Genomic DNA, 22,439 nt, shown 5'->3' on the forward strand with positions numbered 1-22,439 from the left:
TTTAAAAGAAGTATCATCTGCTCACCAAGCCTGCATTTGTTTGATTAAAAATACAAACAAAAACAGTGACATTGTGGAATATTATTCCAATTTAAAACAGCTGTTTTCTATGTCAGTATACAGTGAAGTGTAATTTATTCCTGTGACCAAAGCTGAATTTTCAGCATCATTACTTTAGTCTTCAACTGCCCTTTCATGAGGGTGAGTAATTAATGACAGAATTTTCATTTTTGGGTGAACTATCCCTTCATCCTGATCCTTTAATAATGGCTTTCAAAGGATAGTTTGAGTTTTTGCCTTGTCCTTCTGTTCATGTGAGTGCTGTTTCTTTCTCTTTTTTCTCCCCAACTGTAGTTTGTCATGAACTGTGGCAAATTTCATGGATGGACACCAGTTGAGAAATCAAAGCTGAAAAAAGCCCTTATATATAAAAATGTTGCATGAGATCAACTTAATAGCTTAAAGATGGTTTGTTTCTTGTTGTTGTTACTTTAATACTTTTGTGTGCCCTTTAATGGCCTTTTTTGTGAGGTTTTTCTCTATTTTCAGATGTATACAGTAGCAAGACCACACTCTAGCCATTGCATTCATTTATTTATTTTTGTTCATTTCATTTATTTATTTTTGTATGATGTGTGTGTTGGGGCTTTTCCATGAGTGAGAGCCTATAATGTTCCTGATGTTAATCAAACAGACTTCACTACAAAATAAATAAATAAAAAATCAATCCGCTCTTGTCTGAATCACTTATATAGATTCATCCTTACTAAATTTACAAGTTAGTTGTTTTTATTTGTACTATTGCGTGTAGTTCGATTATGTTCGTATTTTATTACAGACTGTTTACTTTGAATACTGTTTCAAAGTTATATTTTATATTTAGGCAACAAATGGCATGGCAGTGTGTAAACCAGTACCAAACACCAAGAAAATCTCTCACTTTCATGTCAGGGTCTCTTCCAAGATCCTCACATCATGGCCAGTGGTGAGAAACTGCAAGACAAACGCCCAAAACCAGGCATTTGCGAATTGCTTCACAGGCTTGAGGGCTTTAATTTTGTGGACTTTTTGTCTGTGATCTCTTACCAGTGTCCTCCTGAGATAAGTAGAGACATTATTAAACACCCTGGTGCTGCTGAATTTCCTCAGTTGCCTGATGAAGGTTGAACAACTTGAAATTTAAAATCCAATTTTGATCTCAACTACAATCAGCAATGCCACTTACAGAGCCTTAAGATGTCAAGGGACATCTCTGCTGCTATTGAGGCAAAAACAACTCTCATTCTGTGAGAAACAGCTGCTATGAACAGCGGGCTGGACCTGGAAGTCTTTAACGCTGATATCAGGTTGGCAGAGGTAAAGAGTTGGAGATGTTTCTCAATTTATACACCTGATCACATTTCTGAAAGCATGTGAAGGCAGCATTAGGCTCACTCAAGAAAGGAAACACTTCAGACTCGTTCGTCCCCTTTGATATCAAGAGGTCCCTACAACATTTGACCCTCAGCTGACTGACTGAACCTACCATAGAAAGAGGAACAATTAAAATTCTCATACGGGCCATAGCCTGGGTGTCTTCTGTGTGTCCTTCAAGGCTGAGCTGACTGTATTTCTTCAGTGGAGGGATGATGAGCGCCACCCACAGGCTCTGCCTCCTCTGTGATGTCTCCTGGGACAGGCATCTCCTGAGATTTATCAAGGACAGCAGCCCTAAAATGCTTCCTCGCTCTCTGGTAAACATTAGAGTAGTTGTGTTTTAGGCCAAACATAATGGTGACTGAGTGTGACCTGGATGCATCAGTGAATGGTGAGATATTGAGCACTGTAAGTGAACTTCACACCTTATACCACTGCGAGTATCACTGCAAAAAACTGCTTTTCTTATTTAGTATTTTTTGTTGTTTTCAGTCCAAATATCTAAAAATTCTTAAATCCAGATGCTTTTACTAAATACGTAAAATGAATTAAGATATTTTTCTTGTAATCTGGGGGAAAAAAATCAAAACGAAGTGAGTTTTTGATTAAAACAAGCAAAATTGATCTGCTTATGGGGTAAGAAAAATAATCTTGTTTTTGTTTGAGACTGAAACAAGGAACAAGATTTCAGACAGAAACAAGATTATTTTTCTTACCCTATTGGCAGATCATTTTTCTTGTCTTAAGCAAAAAGAAAACAAAAATACTAAGTAAGAAAAGCATTTATTTATTTGCAGTGAGCTTCCTCATTCCTGGTCCTGAAGAGCCTCATTCCTGCTATGTTTTTAGTTTCCGTGTGCGTGTTCCCACACACACATTGTGTAATCAGTCTCAGACAAACACTCAAAGAATACAAGTTACAGAGAAGCAAGACAACACCCTTAAAAGTTCAGCAATTCTGTATCCTAAATACTACACTGGTACTGCAGGACTGAAAACTGTGTGCAGTTTCTTAAAGTCACCATGAAATCAAAATGGCCAAATCTTGTTTTTATTGAATATTGCAGTATCCTGAGCTCTGCACAGAAAAAAATAGTGTCCATGAATTAAAAATTGTTGATCACTTTTAATTAAATCGTTTCTTTGTAAATTAGTTAATAAATTGATCACTTTTTATTATATCATTCTTTGCCTATAAGTTAAAACTTGAGAAAATTGTATTAATTTGTTATAATCTGAAAAATAGGGTGAATAATCTGAAGAATTGAATAATAATGTTAAAAGGTGGCCACAATTTTACTACAACAAAGAATTAAAATGCAATGACGAATTCACATAATAAAACAGGATTGTGCGGTTCTTTTCCGTAAATTTGGTTATATTTTTTAAAAAATCTTATTGATTAGTATTTTTCTTTTTGCAGCTGACAGCTAATTGCGATGGTATTATAAATTTTGTGTACTTTTTCATGTGTATCAATCTATTTCACATCTCTAGGAAGAGGCTCACAAGCTTGGCAGTCAGTTTTACTGGAGGACAGCAATTCTGAGTAAATTATCTGTCATCTTTACAGAGTTGCAATATGAGGAGTGTGCAAAGTAACATATTTAGCAACGGTACAATATGCATCATAATAATGAATAATTCCTTACATTTATATAGCGCTTTTCTGGGCACATTCTTTACATATTGAAGGGGGAATCTCCTCAACCACCACCAATGTGCAGTGTGAACTGTGAACGGAAACACTAGCCATGTAGAGATGACCTGGAGGGCAGGGACTGATTTTTCTATATAGGAATCCTATCAAAATCTCAAAATGCTCACATCTCATATGCTTTGCATCGTTTATGGTTGCTCAAATCAATCCAACCCGAGAACCCACAAGGAGCTTTTATCGTTTACATAACTTATAGCGTTTTGCGTCTGCTGATATTGAAATTAATATGGATACCTTCTCACCTTAATTTGTTTTTGACTTGGTTAAATATTCACATTCTTCATGGTATCGTTTGCAGGGAAGAGAAGATATTTTATCCCATTGCATGATCATTTGGTGTTGATCTAGTTACCCTGGAAACAGTGTCACAAGCTGCTGCTTCAGCCATCATATGGTAGAAAATGTCCAAATAAATAAACAAGCTGTCAGAAGTCAATCCATTTCTTTGTTGAAAGGGAGTAAATGTAACGGTAGTTTTAAAGGTCCCGTTTTTCGTGGTTTTTTGAAGCTTTGATTGTGTTTATAGTGTGCAATATAACATGTGTTCATGTTTCGCGTGTAAAAAAACACAGTATTTTTCACCTAATTTACTTATCTGTATACCGCTGTTTCCACTGTCATAAAAACGGGCTGATGACTTACTTGTTCTATGAAGTCCCTCCTTCAGAAATACGTAACGAGTTCTGATTGTGCCAGCGGTTCCTGTGTTGTGATTCGACAGCTCTTAGTGCACCGTGCCCGGAAAGGTCACGCCTCTTACCATAACGTGGAGATGCACGCGCTCAGTGTTATTGTAAACATGTCTTTAATTTTACCCTATCAATTTGAGCGGGAATCAGACCCGGTGATTGGACTGCGGGATGAAAATAACAGCGTTTCGACGACATGGCGACAAACACACTCTACAAACGCAACTCTTGTGTATTCCTGTGGGCGGAGGTTAGTCAAAAAACTGTTTTAGTGACGTCATTAAAGAAGGAAGTAGAGGGATGTAGTCCAAACTGGCCGTTCGATGTAGGCGACTTCTGTTAAATAAAATATCTCGCTTGGCATTGAACTTTGAGCTTTAAAATTTTACAGATTTTATTTATACTCTAACAACAACATTACACACTAACTAAAGTTTGAAACATGGGATCACGAAGAACGGGACCTTTAATGTTGTCTTTATACTTACATTCCGATATGACCACGGAGGAGAATTCAGAGGGTCACATTCAGTGGACAGACACCTGATACACTGTATTTTTTAATTTTAACAAATAACAACCAAAGTCAAACCTATAGAAGCTCGTGAACAGTTTTGAAGTGGCTGTGTGCAAGTTATGCTTATTCATAAGCCGAGTGAGAGTCATACTGGCAAATGTAATGTTAATTATTACACCAAAACAAAATACAAAACTTTTGGGGTTTGAAATAAAAATGATAAATGTTGTGTTTGTGGTATGCGTCCACGGATTGGTTGCACACTGCAAACACAGCAAATGTGAAAGCACACGAGCGTGTGCTGCTCCTGCACCACATACGCACTGCAAGCGTAAGGCTGGCGTAAAGCCTAAAGTATAGTTCACTTTTTACTCATACTAAAGGGTCAGCGTACAGAGTGTGTAACGCAAATTTCGTGATCAGAAGAGTACACATGTGTACTCTACGCTTACTACCAGATTTTTGTAACTGTGCGTACTTGTATGCGCAGGTCACACATGCATTTAATATTTTTGCAGTAATTAGTTTATCAACAGGGTGGCCACCGTTTTGCCGCATCTCTTTTTTTCTGTTCTTGTTGTTCCTCTTTCCTTCAGTGATTCTGCTTGTTAACAGCAGGTGTCTTTCATAATTGTCTTCATTACTTAATGAATCACTTAATTAATTAACTGCAACATTAGGCTCATTTGAGATAAGCAAATTCTGTGCAGAACCGATCACCAGTGATCACTGCAAGATGCATGCCAGTTAGAAATGTGTCTGAGTGTGGACCGCCTTGCTCTGATGTCATGACGCTGATCTTCCAGAGCAACTTCACATCTCCACTGTTCTTCCAGAACCACGTCATGTCTCCATTAATCTTCCAGAACCGCGTCACGTCTCCACTGTTCTTCCAGAACCACGTCACGTCTCCATTGATCTTCCAGAACCACGTCACGTCTCCACTGTTCTTCCAGAACCACGTCACATCTCCACTGTTCTTCCAGAACCACGTCACGTCTCCATTGATCTTCCAGAACCACGTCATGTCTCCACTGTTCTTCCAGAACCACGTCACGTCTCCGCTGATCTTCCAGATTCTCATCCCATAATGGCCATCAAACTAGCATCTACGGACAAGATGGCCGCTCCGCCAGTGTCTCCGGACTACACTCCAGTGCCCGAGTTGTCTCCAGCCTCTGCTCCAATCGCAGAGTCATCTCCAGACTTCGCTCCAGTTGCTGACATTGCTCCAGACTCTGCTCCAGTCGCTGACATTGCTCCAGACTCTGCTCCAGACTCTGCTCCAGTCGCTGACATTGCTCCAGACTCTGCTCCAGTTGCTGACATTGCTCCAGACTCTGCTCCAGTCGCTGACATTGCTCCAGACTCTGCTCCAGTCGCTGACATTGCTCCAGACTCTGCTCCAGTCGCTGACATTGCTCCAGACTCTGCTCCAGTCGCTGACATTGCTCCAGACTCCGCTCCAGACTCCGCTCCAGTCGCTGACATTGCTCCAGACTCTGCTCCAGTCGCTGACATTGCTCCAGACTCTGCTCCAGACGCTGACATTGCTCCAGACTCTGCTCCAGTCGCTGACATTGCTCCAGACTCTGCTCCAATCGCTGACATTGCTCCAGACTCTGCTCCAGACGCTGACATTGCTCCAGACTCTGCTCCAGTCGCTGACATTGCTCCAGACTCTGCTCCAGTCGCTGACATTGCTCCAGACTCTGCTCCAGTCGCTGACATTGCTCCAGACTCCGCTCCTGACTCTGCTCGTCGCTGACATTGCTCCAGACTCTGCTCCAGTCGCTGACATTGCTCCAGACTCTGCTCCAGTCGCTGACATTGCTCCAGACTCCGCTCCTGACTCTGTTCCAGTCGCTGACATTGCTCCAGACTCTGCTCCAGTCGCTGACATTGCTCCAGACTCTGCTCCAGTCGCTGACATTGCTCCAGACTCTGCTCCAGACTCTGCTCCAGTTGCTGACATTGCTCCAGACTCTGCTCCAGACTCTGCTCCAGTCGCGGACATTGCTCCAGACTCTGCTCCAGTCGCTGACATTGCTCCAGACTCTGCTCCAGGCGCCGAGCCCGTTCCACTCCACGAGCCCGCTCCAATCCATGAGCCTGCTCCATTCCACTATCCGGCTTCAGAATCCGCTCCAGCCCAAAGAAGTGCAGACCCTCCCAAAGAAATTTCGGAGAATCTCTCCGAGGCACCCAACCCACCGTGGCTCTCTGAGGCTCCCGAACTGCCATGGCACCTAGAGTCCTTGGACCCGCCCTGGAGACCTCTGTATGAGCCTGCACCACCCTGGCCACCTACCCAGCCAACACCACCTTGGCCACTTGCTCCGCCCTGGCCAACTGCTAAGCTTCCGTTGGCAGGCCCTCTTCCACTCCATGGGCCTGGTCCTCCACTCTGCCCCCTTGTTCACCTCTGCCCTGCCTCTTGGGATTTGTTAGGAGCATCTGGAAGCTGCTCCTTGGGCATATCCTGCACCTGCTGTTTCCTGCTACTCCCCACCAGAGGTCACCAGTTCACCATTATCACCTTTTCATGGCACACGTAGTCACACATCACTCTGGACTACATTTCCCACAATTCCCCATCTAGGAACCAAAAACACACTCACACTCCCATCAGTGACACTAAACACACACACATTGCTGAGTATTGTTTAGACTTGTTTTCACCCTTGTCTCCGTGTTCCTTGTTCCCTGCCTTGCCTGTGTTTTTGACCCTGGACTGTTTCTTTGTTTGATGATTGTTTGCTGCCTGTCTTGAACTTTGCCTGTGTTTTGGATTACTCTTTTGCCTTGCCCTCCTGTATCTGTTTGCTGGTGTTTGACCTCTACCTGTACGACTACACTCATTTTAATAAAGCCTGCACATCGATCTCCGACTCCGACATCCAGTTCCCTTCGTTACACCTGCAAACTCACAAGAGATGAAAAAGGTGATGTCTACGAATATAATCCCTGTAGGGGGTTCTGGGAGAAAACATTGAGGAAGTGTCTTTCAACGGGACAAGAAGGTAAAGCTTATGGGGCTCATTACTAAAATATAATATTCTAATATAGATAACGTAATCTCATTGTGCATGCTGCTCATTGAAATGCTCATTTTTCTTTTGTGAATTAATTCCAGTTAATCATTTTTGGTCTGGAAAAATTACTACTCTACTTTAATCTCCTTGGCCAAAAATACATAATTTTCCTTAACGACATAAGCAAATGTTTATGTGAAAGACAAAGCAAATATACTTTCTATAAGGTTTTGTAAAAATTATGAAGTGCAGGCATGACTTCCCTTTTTTAACATAAAGGGTAAAGAATTTTTAGGCAAAATATTGTAAAAATTAAAATTATTATAAATATTAAAATGTGCATTTACAAATATTTATAACAAAAAAAAACAATACAATTTATATAAATGTTTTTATTTATTATGTATGAGATATATACATGATTATATGTGAGATTGAAAAAAAAATTAAAAGAATAAAGTGTTAAAGTGCTCATTATGCATGTAAACTACAAATATAATTAGCTTCTTTAAAAAAAAAAAAAAAAAAAACATTCTCATTTAGTCCATGACGAATGCAGAAAATGTACACATACTTTATAAGAAATAAACTAAATAAACAGAAGTAATACATTCTCAAGATAATGACATGTGTTCAGGCCAGCTAGGAGTTAATAGATTGTGTCCAGCCCAGCTAATTTTCTGATCTCTCCAGCAGTTTTTGCCAGTTCATTTACTCCTTCTCTCAAGAGGTACTGAGTAGAAGCAAAGGACAATCCTGCAGCCAAACCACTGCCCACACCTGGAAGGAGACTCACCAAATCTGCACAGCAAGACATTGTTACAACTGAAGCACCAACATGTATTGTGGTCACTGCTTTTTTTTGGATGGCATTAGCAAACTTTGATTTGGCCCGATATTCCAGCAAGGACATGTTCACCTTTTCTGAAAGCCTTTTCAGTGATCTGTCATCCAAACCAAATGCATAATAGCACCTTGAAAGGAAAACCAGCGCAATGGCTGCATCACATGCTACTGATGTGCCAGGAATAGGGATCACTGCTACACCAACAGAAGCAAGAGATGCAGCCCAGGTCAGTCCTTTAAATAACTTGATCTTCTTCTCAAGAGTTGCAGCAGAGCACATTGGCCAAGCTTGAAGAAGAGCAGATTGCTTATGGTCCGGAAGATCATCTGTTAGTGTGTTTTGAAGCTTCTCAAAATCATATTTCTGCCAATCAACAGACGATATCAAGAAAACTTCAGGGTTTCCCAGTTCATTCAAGTTTCTCACACAGTAATCTCTTATTGTGTCAAGAACTTTCTGCTCATTAAATCTTGCTTTCCTTTGCTCTGAAGAGATGTCGATGTCAATCTTGGAACGAACAAAGTAAAAATGTTTCTTCTGCTTTCTTATTTCTTTAGCCAGCATGATGTCATTCTCTGTGAACCTCTCTGAGTTCAGGATAATGAAAAAATCATAGATTTTAAATTGAACATCTTTAAGGTATTTCTTTGCTCTGAAATTCGGACTTCCTATTCCAGGCAGGTCCCAGATTTTCACATTTGGCATTGTAGGATGCACATATTTGGTGGGCTTCGTTGTAATTTCTATGACACCAGTAGGTGCTGCTCCCTCATCATCGTCACTTAGGCCTCGGATACTATTTACAAAGGAGGATTTCCCAGATCCGGTCTTTCCAGTCACAGCGATGTCCAGTGTGACATTAAAAAACTGGCCAATTGTTTCATTCGCTTTTGCTTTAGCCCTTTTCAGGGTGGACTTGCCTGATGCTTTTACTGCCTCAACAACAGCACGGTCTTCAGTTGCCATGTTTTAAACTGCAAAAATTATAGAAGTACCTTAAGCATTACTTTATTCTTGAAGGGTGAAGAATGTAAATCATTTCTGTTAATACAGAAACTATTGATTACTGTAATGTGATCCACATTCAACCCTGAGGCTCTTTGTTCAACAAATGGAGTCAACAGAAAGTTACATTTAAAGGCAGATAGTGTTTCGCCTAAAGGCCCACGTAACTTTATTAGGATGTATATTACAATTAAAATGATCAAATAGACATTGCATTTGATGGTTACAGTGTTTTATACTGACCTTTTGAGTGGAGAGCTTTCAACCTTTTCTTTCTTTTTGTGTTCCTCTTTCCTGTCAGTTGACATAAAACCATGTTTCATAAATAAGACAACATTGATAACTGGGGTTAATTTACTTTAACAACATAAAACTACAAATAACAAAGTTTAGGGATACAGGTGAACTGTAGTAAACCAACAATACTTTACAGAATCAGCTAAGGGTCCTGATCCCCCTGCCAGTTTAGTTTTACAACAGTTTTTTCTTTCTTTTTCTTTTCATTTTTGTGTATTCAGAAACTATCCATCCTGCTTTAAATTATATATTGGTTAACTGTAATGCGGTGTCAAATATTGCCTACATAAAGAAATGTTGAAACTGACAAATCATACAATTATTTTTATTTATTTATTTTTTTGCTATTACATTTAATAAACTAAAATAGTGTAAATTTAAAGATACTTGGTTGATACACTTGACAAGAGATATAATACTTATTAAAATAATGTAATTCAATAATGAAGTTTTTTTAAAAAGATTTATAATTACCTTAAATTCTTGGATCCAGCAGGAGTAGCGCTGACTGCTATTTTTCAGTGATTTCAATTTCTTTTCAGTGAGGTTTGAGAAAACAAGTTTATAAGGAAATATATAAGGAGTCTGACAATCCGTTTAATTGAGCTATGAGCTGCTGGAAAAGTATTAAAAGACAGAACATAAGTATGAACCAATATGGAAAAGAAAAAGAATTATATATATTTAAGATTATACAACATATGTTGGTTATATATTATAATCAAGTCATACGGTCTGGTCCATTTTGAACATACCTTAAACTTTTTCAAAACATATAGTTGATATCCATAAACGTGTCCTGTAACAATTCAAATGTAATAATGACTTTTTTAGTTCCTGCTGCTGATTTTTACCATTCAGGTACAGCTGGAAATCTTTAAAAAGGGGGCAGGCCATCCACCAACAGCCCATATGACATATACAACATATACAGCAACCAAATATCTTCCTTGCTTAAATCGACCAGAAGTACCTTCTGTGTTTCATTAAAGTCCAATACATGTCATATAAAAAATCAGACCGATTATGGCCACTTTCATACTAAAAAGCACACATACAACTTGTTGGGGATTTTTAGATCATATATGAAAACTGTAAAAAGTGTTATATGAGTTTTACATGACAACATTATGCAATGGTGTTGGGTATTTGTAGAAAATATTGGAAATAACTGATATTCATACAAATCATTTAAAGTTCTTAGATTGAATCATATGCTAGTCATAGGATTTAAATTTTGCATCATTTGTTTATATGAATTTTATGCAGATTTTATGTTTTTAATAGGGAAATGGTGTGCCTGTTCAAGCTTTATATGTTTCCACCTAATTTCTCATATTACAGCAATAATATTATATATATATAATATATATAATTATATCTCTGTATATAATTATCATACATGATCAGTCAATATTACAATATCTCTGTATATACTAATCATATAATTTCAGTCAATGATTTAAATTTGCATCAGAAACACTTTATTTCAACACAAAGAGACACAATAAAATTATACTCCACAAGAGCAACTTGATATCAAACTGAACTTTGCTGAGACAAAACACAGTCAACAGAAACTACACGCACACAACAAAATACCTTGAACGCACTGGCATGGCTATCAATCATCAAAGAGCATTAGGTTTCCGGATGTTTTTGTGTTTTCTTCTTTCTAATTTCAGTAAGTTTGGCACCAGTGCTGGAGGGCATCGCATGAGGACACTTTTGTAACGTTGTTTCTGTGAGACAAACGAATAAGAGGCAAAACTTTGCTGTTGTCAGGAAGCAAAGTGGCCCACAGTCCAGGACTACATGTCAAGTTACTATAAAGGTACAAATACTATCAAGGTTTTGGTGCAAAACAGCTGTAACAGTGGGATTTGTAGTAGTAGAGAACAGCCACACATGTGTATCAGTAAATTTGAGGTCACAGAGAAACATGTTTTAAGAGTTCCAAACACAACACAACCTGTTACACCTTCTTAAATTCTTCATTGCAGGTGCACAAATCCTGTTCTACAAAACACAAATGAATAAACTTGTAGGATCACATTTTTGTTAGTTGACGAAGTGAACTCCCCCGCATCAAAAATGTGAAGGCACAGACAAATTTTGCTCATCCGCAAATCAGTATGCGAATTCATCAAATTACAGCTGCACACTTGTAGAATTTTCTCTCACAAATGTCTTCTTTTTTCTTGGATATTTTTATGGCACAAACACAAGTACTTAAACTACCTGAACCTGCTGCGACGAGTCTCAAACACTCTTTTTTGCGTTAAAGTGACAAGTCTCCCTTTTGCACCAAATTCTATGAAAATGTGGAGCAAAATTCATCTGTGCATTGGTAATTGCTGCAGAGCCAAATGGGAGGAGCTAGAGCTCCAGCTCCAGAGATATCTGTGATCGTATAAAACCAAGTACAGGTCTCTGCGGAACAAAAGAGCGGTGTCTCCCAATTTTGGCGTGTTTTCTAACTGGGAGAGGTGTTTTTAACGATCCAACCAAAAAAGTACAGAAGCAGGGATAGGCCATTCATTATTATTTTATTTTTTTCTTGTTTTCTCATGATCACAATTACTTTTTTAATGTTTAGATCATGAGAAACAACTTATGTCGAGATAATGATGAATAAAATATTGCTGCATGCTTGACTTCCATAACAGGGAAATTATGCGTTTTCCCTGAGTGCCTGCCTAGATATGAAAACATTTTACCATAATATGAACATATTTTGAAGAGTATGAACTATTGCACAAGACCTATAGCTTATAGCTCGAGAAGGCGAGATATATGATTTATGAAAGTGTAACCGGCCCAATTCTGGCTACTGCTACGGTCTGCGTTGTGTGACAGAAGACAAGGAGACACTGGAAGTGCTGCTGCTGCTGCGTAGTTTATTATGGGCCTCTGGATGGATTAAAGAGCAGAGTGTTAGAGAGATACAGTCTGTCTGTGATTTTTTACCTCCTCTCAGCGCACTCAACGCGATCTCAGGACACACTACAGTGATAAAAAAAATGCACAAAATATATAAATGACATCAAGTGCAAAATTAATAGTTACAAACATTCAAAATAAACTCCTGCAGCTAGTTTTCAATCAATTATACATTGGAAAGAGAACAAATTAATACAAAATGAATACATTGAAAAATGAGAACAAATGTAAATTGTACCTGGATGGATTAAAGAGCAGAGTGTGAAAGATACAGTCTGTCTGTGATTTTTTTACCTGCACAAATTAAAGGCAGTTATTTAATTTGTTAAAATCACCACGTTCTGCTGGAGCACACAAACATATACGCAAATACATACTCAAACCACTGTTCTCGGTAATAAACTATTAAATCCAATCCATCCATACGTAAAACAATTCTTAATACATTTATAACACTGTGAACAACTATATTAATGCATATTATTGACTTAATCAAACTTTTAGAACTTTTACAATCCTATATTGGAAGAGCACCGCTAACTGCTTACCTCCTCTCAGCGCGCTCAATGCGATCTGAGGACGCAGCGCGGGCTGAACAGAAATGACGTCACGACGTAATAGAAATATAAATCTTTTTCCAAAAATAGTAAAAATAAGATACAAAACAAAATGATGAGGTTTTTGTGGACAAATTAATACTAAGTAAATAAATAAAAATTGAAAGAAAGGATGATTAGTGAAATACATTAAAGTACAAGTACATACTCATTAACATCGTCACACAAGTTTTAAGATTAGGCTACTCCATTTTTTGATTGCTTAATTATTTATTTATTTTATTATTATTATTTTTATTATTTTACATAATATAATGACACGGGATGTAACTTTGTCACAATATGGCTAGTACTGCAGTCTATTTTACATAGGCTACACATTTCGTCATTTATCTGAACTTATCCAATCGGCCTCTTTTGAGGTTGGACATGGCCCAGGTGAAAAAATACTATAGTAACTGATAGTAGATGTGTTTTTGAACCATATTGTAAATTGTAGTACTGTATATATTATAGTATTTACAACACTTTGTTAATGAATGCTACAGCATAGGTTTTTACTACAGTAAACTGCGTATATTGTAGTATAATATACCCTATAGTTTAAAGAAAAGGGTATTGGGCAACGTAATTTGTTTATATAGTTGTTATATTTCCACAGCAACTACTACAGTATTTTTTTCACCTGGAGGGCTACAAGAATTATCATTAGTCGATAGTTTAAGGCTAGATATTTCGCCTTCTTGTGCTACAAGTCTTGTATAATAATTGCTCTTCAATATGAATAACGCAGAAGAATACAACAAATGGCACGCGATCAACAGCCTATTTTATTTAAATCTCTTGCATGCCAAATTTCACGTGATAGTGTAAACCTTCGTCATTGTTACGAACTTTTAAAGGTCTAGGGTTAGAACGTAACAGTTATTAGTTATTAGTATTTGTGTGAATGGAGCGGGCAGCAGGAAAGACCAGACACACAAAAGCAGGTATAGCCAATTATTTTATTGGTACGAAAAGCCGAAACCAGTATATGTGTGCACTATAATACAATGCAGTTTTAGAGAAATATGAATAAATAAAGGTACAATTAACTAATGGGGAAAAGGTACTATAGGGTGGCGCCAAATTAAAGAAAAGAATAAAACAAAATAACTCATTAACTAAGTTCCCCAAAACCCTCTAAACTTGCTAACCAAAGAAAAATGTGAAAAGTAAAACCGAAATCTACGGCGCATCCGACGCCATAACTAAACCTACCCTAAATAAGAACAAAAATACAAGGAGGGTGCTCACCTCTTACCTGAGATGTCTAACACTTGATAACTGCGGGCAGTATGTATATCGCGCGACCTGCTTACCTGTTCTGTTTCCCCAAAAGGTAATAAGTTACTCTTAACTCTCAACATCTCAACATAATACAAAGTCAAGTGTTGGATTCACACGCCAAAGAAAACGAAAGAGACTTTAAGCTTTATAATCATTTTATTGACCACAGAAACTGTAGCCTCAACCTGATGGCAAAAAAAAAAAAAAAAAATCAAGTGACCAACAGATCCCAGATATTACACGTACGTCTGCAAGATGTCTGATAAAGATCACTTCATCTGGAAAGCATCTGCTGTTGACAAACATCTGATAGACGTCTTTAAGATGTCAGTTTTACATACATTCTAAATCATAAACATCTTAGAGACATCTTCTAAATGTCTATTTGACATCTGACAGGAAACATCCTATAGATGTATTGCAGATGAGCAAACACTAAAAAATACATCTTCCAGACGTAAACACACACATCAAATAGACGTCTCCGAGATGTACGTGTGCTATCAAGGATTCATCAAATAGAATAGCGAATAGCTAATAATAGTTATCGCTAGAAGTGAGTGAAAAAGTAGATTGCTTGGAGCTTTTTACAACGGGCTAGCAAGCATATTCACGCAAAGGAAACGTTAAACAACTGCTAGTTTACAACAATACACTTACATTCATATACAATATCTCTCGTTTTACCGGAAATCTCCCACTCGATTTGAGCAGATCAGGTAAAGAGGTTGAAAAACACCTATTCCCATGTGACAACACCCCAAAATTGGGAAACGCCCCTTTTTGTTCCTCCGTCTCCATAAAACAGTAGCATCTTCTCAGTTTAACTATGTGTAATGCATTCAGGTGACATGTCAGATGATTTTAACACGTCAATCATACAACAGTAGTTTGAATAGCCACAGGGACATTGCACGTGTTCGATGTTTTCATCCTCACTCATTTTGCGCTCTGGCTCAAATTAAAAAGGCTGATCGTGTTTTAAAAGGAACCCCGCGGATATTAAGACTTGTATTCGTTACTATATTACCGTCTAATCAAAATATACAGATAAAAAGACTCAGGGCTAAAGTGCTGCATTAAACGACGACACTGACACAAGCCTTGTACAATGCAACTTTACTGTGTACTGGTAAACAGATGACGTTCAGTGCATACTAAGCATGCATCATAAAAAAAGAGCATCAGTACGGGGTGTCGTAAGGACAAAATGTACTAGATTTTCTGAGTCTGGGATTCTGGAATTTAATGTAAATCTACAATGTAAAAATAAAACTTTAAATAGAGGAGAAAAGAATTTTGCAATAATAAACTTCCTAAAGATCCGTGTTTTTGTACTCTTCTCTTGTACAAAGCTTGAAATGCATACACAACATACTCCTCCCCTTTTACTTTCAACATCAACCTCAACAACGAAACTTTTTTTTTTTTACATCATACATATTTTCTTTTTTTTTTTTTTTTTACTTTAGGAACATTAACGATATAAACTACGGAAGATGATTAGGGCCAAGCAATAATAAAAAAAATAAAACCATCTCGAGATTAAAGTTGTTAAATTTCAAGAAAAAACTCGTTAAATTTCGAGAAAAAAGTCAAAATAAAATGTTGAGAATAAACTTGTTAAATTACGAGAATAAACTCATTAAATTACGAGAATAAACATTAAATTACGAGAATAAACTCATTAAATTGCGAGAAAAAAGTAGTTAAATTACGAGAAATTCGTTAATTTAATGACTTTATTTGCAACATTTTATCTTGACTTTTTTCTCGAAATTTAACAACATTTTTCTCATAATTTAACGACTTTTTCCTCGTAATTTAATGACTTTATTCTCAACATTTTATTTTGACTTTTTTCTCGAAATTTAACAACTTTAATCTCGAGATGGTTTTATTTTTTTTATTATTGCTTGGCCCTAATCCTCTTCCGTAATAAACACTTTTGAATATATATATGTGTGTGTATATATGCACATAACTTCTAACTCTAGGGAAAGAGGGTAGACTGCCTCGTTTCCCTGGCTGAACCCTGTGGATTATTCTGCCCCAACAATGTGGGTTAGCCACTAACTACAGATCAGATTGCTTTTGCATAGGAGCCTTTTTTTAATTGTCTCACTACGCAGTCCACAGATAAGGTCTCTTATTGTGTCGTTCAGTGCTGTGCCAAATTCACAATGTTCTGACAATCACTTCAATACCGCAACAAATTGTGCAATCACAATTTCACGTTTATGAAAGCGAAATCTTTCAGCATGAGGGGTTTTGGTGCATAATGTTCTTGGAGCAATGCTACAATGTCCTTAAATAAGCAATCACTGGGCTTATTGGGCTGGACCAGGCTGCACAGTAGATTACACGTCTTCCTGCCCATTACACTGAGGAACATTGGTACTAAAACCTCATCTTTTATTTCATTAGCTTTGACAAAATAATCAAACTGCTCAGTATAAAGGCAGGAACACACCAAGCTGACAGCCAGCCATCTGGCAGTTTTTGTTTTCTCAGTGTGTTCTGCACTGTCAGATGAATTTGGTCCTTGTCACCTTTTTTTCGGCAGATTCGAAATGTTGAATCGGCGTCGGAGCTCGTCGGTCTGTCAGGCCATCTAATCATTCTGATTGGCTGACCCGTCCGACCAGCACCCAACACATAAACATTATTCCACCCGTTACATAAAATTTGGCGGGGTACCCACCCGCGTCCAGGACTCTTATTTTGTTAAATTCATATGTGCTTGTTATCTTTAATCAAAATAAATTCCATAATAAATTGGACATGTTTTCACACATTTCATCAAAGTTTGGAGTCACTGATTATCATCTCTGATACATCAGAAAATTTACAGTGAACGCAATATACATTTTTAAGTGATGAACGAGGAAATAAGAATGATTCTTTCTGGTTGTTGTTGACAACTTGCCATAAAATAGAGCACACCTTCATGTAAGGTGTTACATGTGCCCGGGGTCTGTGTTCTGTTTTATTATATGGACTCCATTTCCCACAATTCCCCATCTAGGAACCAATCATGCACTCGCACCTGTTTTCCATCAATGACCCTTTATAAGCTGCACACGCACGCACATGCACACACGTGTCTGGTTCACTATCTTTGTGGGGACTCTCAATATACGTAATGGTTTTTATACTTAACAAACTTTATATTCTTTGCCCTTGCACTGACCCTTCCCCTAAACCTACCCATCACACAAAACTTTCTGCAATTTTACATTAAAAAAAAAAAAAATTCTGTATGATTTATAAATTGGTTTCTCATGGGGAACTCAATTTAGATTTCCACCGTGACACGAGTCCCCATGAGTCAGTGTGCATTAAGGTTGAAGTCCCCATCAGCATAGAAAAACATGAACACACACACACACACACACGTGTTTTATGTGTTTTTTTTTTTGTTTTTGTTTATGGGGACCCACCTTTCCCACTATCCAGTCAACTTAAAAGGCATGCCAAATGTTTAATTTAATCCACAGAAGACAAATCTCAGTTCAAAAAGATCATTTCACTTTCACAACATTCAGATTTCAAATATGTGGCATTTCACAGGGTTATGGGGGACAACAGTGTTTATGAGGTTTATGTAAAGAAAAAGTACATATTGATGCTAATTTTATTTGTTATTTGCTGGTTTTCTACATAAAACTTGGTGAATTGATTTCAATGTGTAGCATTAGGACTTTTTGAACAGGATTCTGTGATAACCGTGATCATTTTGGTCACTATAATCATGAAATGAAATTTTCATACCATTTCATCTCTAGTTATGATCAACTATGATAAACTAAAATCAACTATAATTATGTGTTTTTATAGTATAATATGCAAAGTACAATTTTCTATAAGAAAAAATTAATCTCTGATTCTGTTCTTTTCTCTGACATTTAAGGGTAACATAGGCCTACAAAGACTCTTTTAGGTCTAAAACAGTTTGGATAGTTGTTAATACAGCGTTCCCACAGCTTGGTTAACCCTCTGGGGTCTGAGGCTGATTTGGGGCCTGGAGAAGTTTTGACATGCTCTGACATTTGTGCTTTTTTTCAGTTGTTCATAAACATATTAATGGAAAAAGTGTCATTACACTGTATTCAGCACAAACTAGGCTACAATAATATGTGAGGAACATGTATGTACATGTTTGTGTTTTTGAAGGAATAATGTTTATGCGTGGTTATTGAAAAAACAAAAAACTTAAGTCACTGAAATAAGGCCAAAAAAAGTATAGTAAATCTGTGTTCATAAGACTTCTGGGTACTGGAGGTTGTAAACTAGAATTTTTGCTTCAAAATTATGTAAAAATTATGCTGCCTACTCCTTCATATAAAACAATATATTGATTTAGTTTTTGTAAGACACCTTTTGCCAAGAAACACAGTATGCGAGGAGGCGTGAATCACCACTGAATAATGGGCCATTCTCACCTGAGAAGACAAAAGAATTGGATAGTAATGAGCTGAAATGACTTGCATATTAATGAGGCCTTTCAGTCAGGTAGGCTGTGAAAAAAACCTTCTGTGATGTCTCAAGCTCATCATGATATATGAAACATACAGAAAAATATTATTACAATATAAAGTAATGGTTTTATATTATACTTTAAAATATAATGTATTTCTGTGATGCAAAGAGTCTGAATATAGGCTTTTAGTTTAAAAGCATGTACATTTGGAGAAATATTGGATTCTCATATGCTTATGTCAATTTTCTATACAGAGGAGTTATATTTATTTAAAATTCATTGTCATTACTATGAGCGCTGGTGTTTTCAATTCATCCTTGAAGTCGGAGGGCGCTCTGTGCATTTTTAGTCCACAAATTCATCTAAAAGAAGAAGAGGCTATTCCATGAATGGAGTTTCCAATTCATACTGCAGCCGGAGGGCGCTAAAGAAACAAAAACTAATCTGAAATTAATCTATAGAAGAAAAGAAAACAGGAACTAACTGTATGTCTTCTAGAGCTCCCTAACCATGACTTTTACATCCAGATAAACACTTTTCAAGACAATAAATACACGATTGAGATGATGAATGCATGTATTGCCTCTGAATTTGCGTCTGAATAGCGCTGGCTCCGTGGGCGTGGCCCCATTAGTGGATAATGAGCTGAATCATGGACTTCTGACATGGCTCTCTTTTCATACAGATTACATAAACACAGAAGGTTTGTTTTCGATTTGACTTACATGATTTAAAACCTGACATCTTAACGTTTTTTTAGACATAAGTTTAATTTTTCTGTGATTAGTATTCACTAAGTTACAGTTCATTTTCTGAGAACTATCAGATTGGACTTCGTTCAGAGGGAGAGGAGAAATCACGCATCATGTTAGTTTTCTTTATTTTACAAAAAGCACAACATTGTGTTTTTACTCTGAGTGTATACAAATAAAAGAAGATATTCTATAGTTTCAATTGATATATTACTTATGTCTCTATGACAAAAAATGACGGAGTATTTTAAGTCTGTTTTGCTGCAATGTGAAAAAAAACCTGCAAAACGCGCCGCCGCGTTTTCAGACCTCAGAGTGTTAACTTCAAATTCAAGAACCTTTCAAGGACTTCCCAGGTCCAATACCGTCTCAGGTTACGTATGTAACCATGGTTCCCTGAGAACAGGGAACGAGACTCTGCGCTGACTGCGCTAGGGGAATGTCCTCCGTGACCCGTGCTCAAAATGCCAAAAATCACCACACTCCAATCCTATTGGCCGGCGACAGCCTATCACGTCAAACGGCGCGCACCGTGACGTATAAAGGGAGCGCCTGGGGAAACAGCCGGCATCTTCTTGTCTTTGAGCGACTGTAGCAGGCATCCCGCAGCATGGCATGAAAGCGCAGAGTCTCGTTCCCTGTTCTCAGGGAACCATGGTTGCATACGTAACCTGAGACGTTCCCTTTCGAAAGGGAACTTCTACTCTGCGCTGACTGCGCTAGGGGAACGATATACCCACGCCGCCATGCTAGAGGAGAATGCCAGTCCAAATGTCTGGACACACATCCGGCAGTTCCAGGGAAAAACCGGGGGCAGAACTCCAAGGCTGTCGGTGACAGCATTCCCTACGGCCAACAGCCCAAGCTGAGCCTAAAAGAGGCCTTCCGAAAAAAGCCTACCAAGGCTGCTCGAGCATCTGGAACCAACAGCCCGAGAGGTGGTGGTCCCTTTAAGGGAATGTGGCCAAGGAACCACAGGAACCTCGGCCAGTCACTCGGGGGGAAAAATCCATCCCGCTGCCACCAAGGAGGCCTAGCCAGATCCAGCGAAGTTAAATCCGGCCTAGACAACCTTGTCTGATATACAGAATCTCCAAGCGCAAACTCCAGAGAGGAGAGCAGGAAAGAGCGACTGCGCAAGGGCAGTAAGCAACTCAAACCCACACGCAGAGATGGGCATCCTGGAGAGTGGAACTCAGCTAAACGCTCTGGACCCTCGTATGAGGGGAGTACAACCACTCATCCAAGGATCTACTCAGCTGTTAACAAGGTGCTGAGGAGGCTGTGTGCTAAAGACCCCTGACCTAGGGGAGCACAAACCAGCCTGGGGGCTGGTCTAACGGGAGACTTCATAGAAGTCTACAACCATACCAGCTTAGGGAGCTAAGCACAATTACGCAGTTAATCCCGAAGGGAAGTACAAAGCTCAACCTAACAGACAGACCGTAAAGCGGGCACATAGTCATGGAGGCCGTGAAAAGGGCCTACAACATAACCAGAGTTCATTAGAGAACTAGAACTGAAAGCAGACGGCGGTAGCCACACCCTATTGGGCCACACCCTATTGCATATCAAGGTGGAGCAAACACCAAGACATAACAGCTGCAAGTGCCCACGAGACGGCCCGTCCAACACAAACCAATGAGCAGTGCACTTGGTGAAGTACCTTCTTCTCTTTAAGCAAGAGGAGTACAACATACGCCATCATGCGCTAAGGAAAGGCCCGATGGGCCTATAATCCCAGCAGGCACGTGGCATCAGCTCGTGGCAGTGTTATTTGCTGTCAAAGGTCAGCACGCTCCACAGGAGGCCTTTACGGCCTACCTGTCACACGCGACATCAGCCAGCGGCCACTAAAGTTCTAGGAGCAAAAATAGAACCTGTTAAATAGACAGAGAAACTATTTTAGCTCGACTAGAGCTAAAGGGAATAAACGCACAAAATACTCAGTAAAAACATCTTTTACTCTCAGCGAGAGGAGTACCAAGCTAAACTCCGACATGCTAGCAAAGGAAGGCCTGAAACGGCCTGTAACCTTAAAAATGCGCGGCGATAGCTAGTGCATTAATACAACACCCAAGGGGTATGAGACATACAGAAACCCATACAAGCAGTGCCAACATGCTAGATAAAACATGAAAGGAGGCCCCAACGGGGGCCAACAACTTCCATAAACACCTGGCAGCAACAGAGTGACGTATGACTCATCATGGAATGATGCCCGTACATGACCAGCGTAGCTGGGCCAACAGGAAGCTATAAAAGAGGCCTGGAGAGGCCTGGCATTTAAAGAACCATGTGGCACTAGCCCATGGTCATGACAGGGCCCTAGCTACCAGGAAGGGCCAGTATAACCTAAAATGACAAATTTAAGGGAACTAGCTACACAACCTGAGTCTAGGCATACACATTCCAGCAGGCAATGTTAAACATGCTAAACAGCGTGAGCGTAACGAGCATTGTAAACCAACAGCACTGTATCCAAACAAGCTGCATACAGAGAGGCTAAAAACAAATAGCCAACAATAAAACAGCAACGAATCCCAGATGCTGTGGTGCGAACGACCGTGAGAAGTCGGGTAAACAAAACTGCCAACACTCATACTGAGTGTGCGATCCAACAGGTGATGCACTCAGTGGAACACAAACCCTAACCGGGGAGCACAACAACAACACCGTATTCATAAATAGAGGCCGGAAAAGCCTGCTATCATAGAGAACAGGTGTAACCTGTGGCAGCACAAACACGCTCACATAACACGCCTGCATATACTTATGAAGGGGAAATATGGGCAAAAATACAGCCAGCAACTTCCTCAGAAGGAGGCCAGAACTAGGAACTATACAAC

The 22,439-nt window shown here is 38.9% G+C and overlaps 1 protein-coding gene across 1 annotated transcript; it reads right to left on the minus strand.

The window, feature by feature from the left end:
* Positions 1-7,778: 7,778 nt before the first annotated feature.
* LOC125250809 (interferon-inducible GTPase 5-like) lies at positions 7,779-13,136 on the minus strand. The gene is made up of 5 exons (XM_048163585.1): positions 12,708-13,136; positions 10,282-12,532; positions 10,001-10,142; positions 9,473-9,523; positions 7,779-9,198 (listed from the first exon to the last, which is right to left on the minus strand). Exon 5 carries the CDS (start codon positions 9,188-9,190, stop codon positions 8,027-8,029), a length of 1,164 nt encoding a protein of 387 aa, XP_048019542.1. The 5' UTR covers positions 9,191-9,198; positions 9,473-9,523; positions 10,001-10,142; positions 10,282-12,532; positions 12,708-13,136; the 3' UTR covers positions 7,779-8,026.
* Between the last annotated feature and the right edge of the window lie 9,303 nt (positions 13,137-22,439).

Source organism: Megalobrama amblycephala, linkage group LG17, assembly GCF_018812025.1.
Source record: "Megalobrama amblycephala isolate DHTTF-2021 linkage group LG17, ASM1881202v1, whole genome shotgun sequence".
In the NCBI taxonomy this organism is placed as follows: domain Eukaryota; kingdom Metazoa; phylum Chordata; class Actinopteri; order Cypriniformes; family Xenocyprididae; genus Megalobrama; species Megalobrama amblycephala.

Coding starts and splice junctions, on each gene's coding strand:
- LOC125250809 (XM_048163585.1), bottom strand. CDS start 9,190: ATGGCAACTGAAGACCGTGCTGTTGTTGAGGCAGTAAAAGCATCAGGC.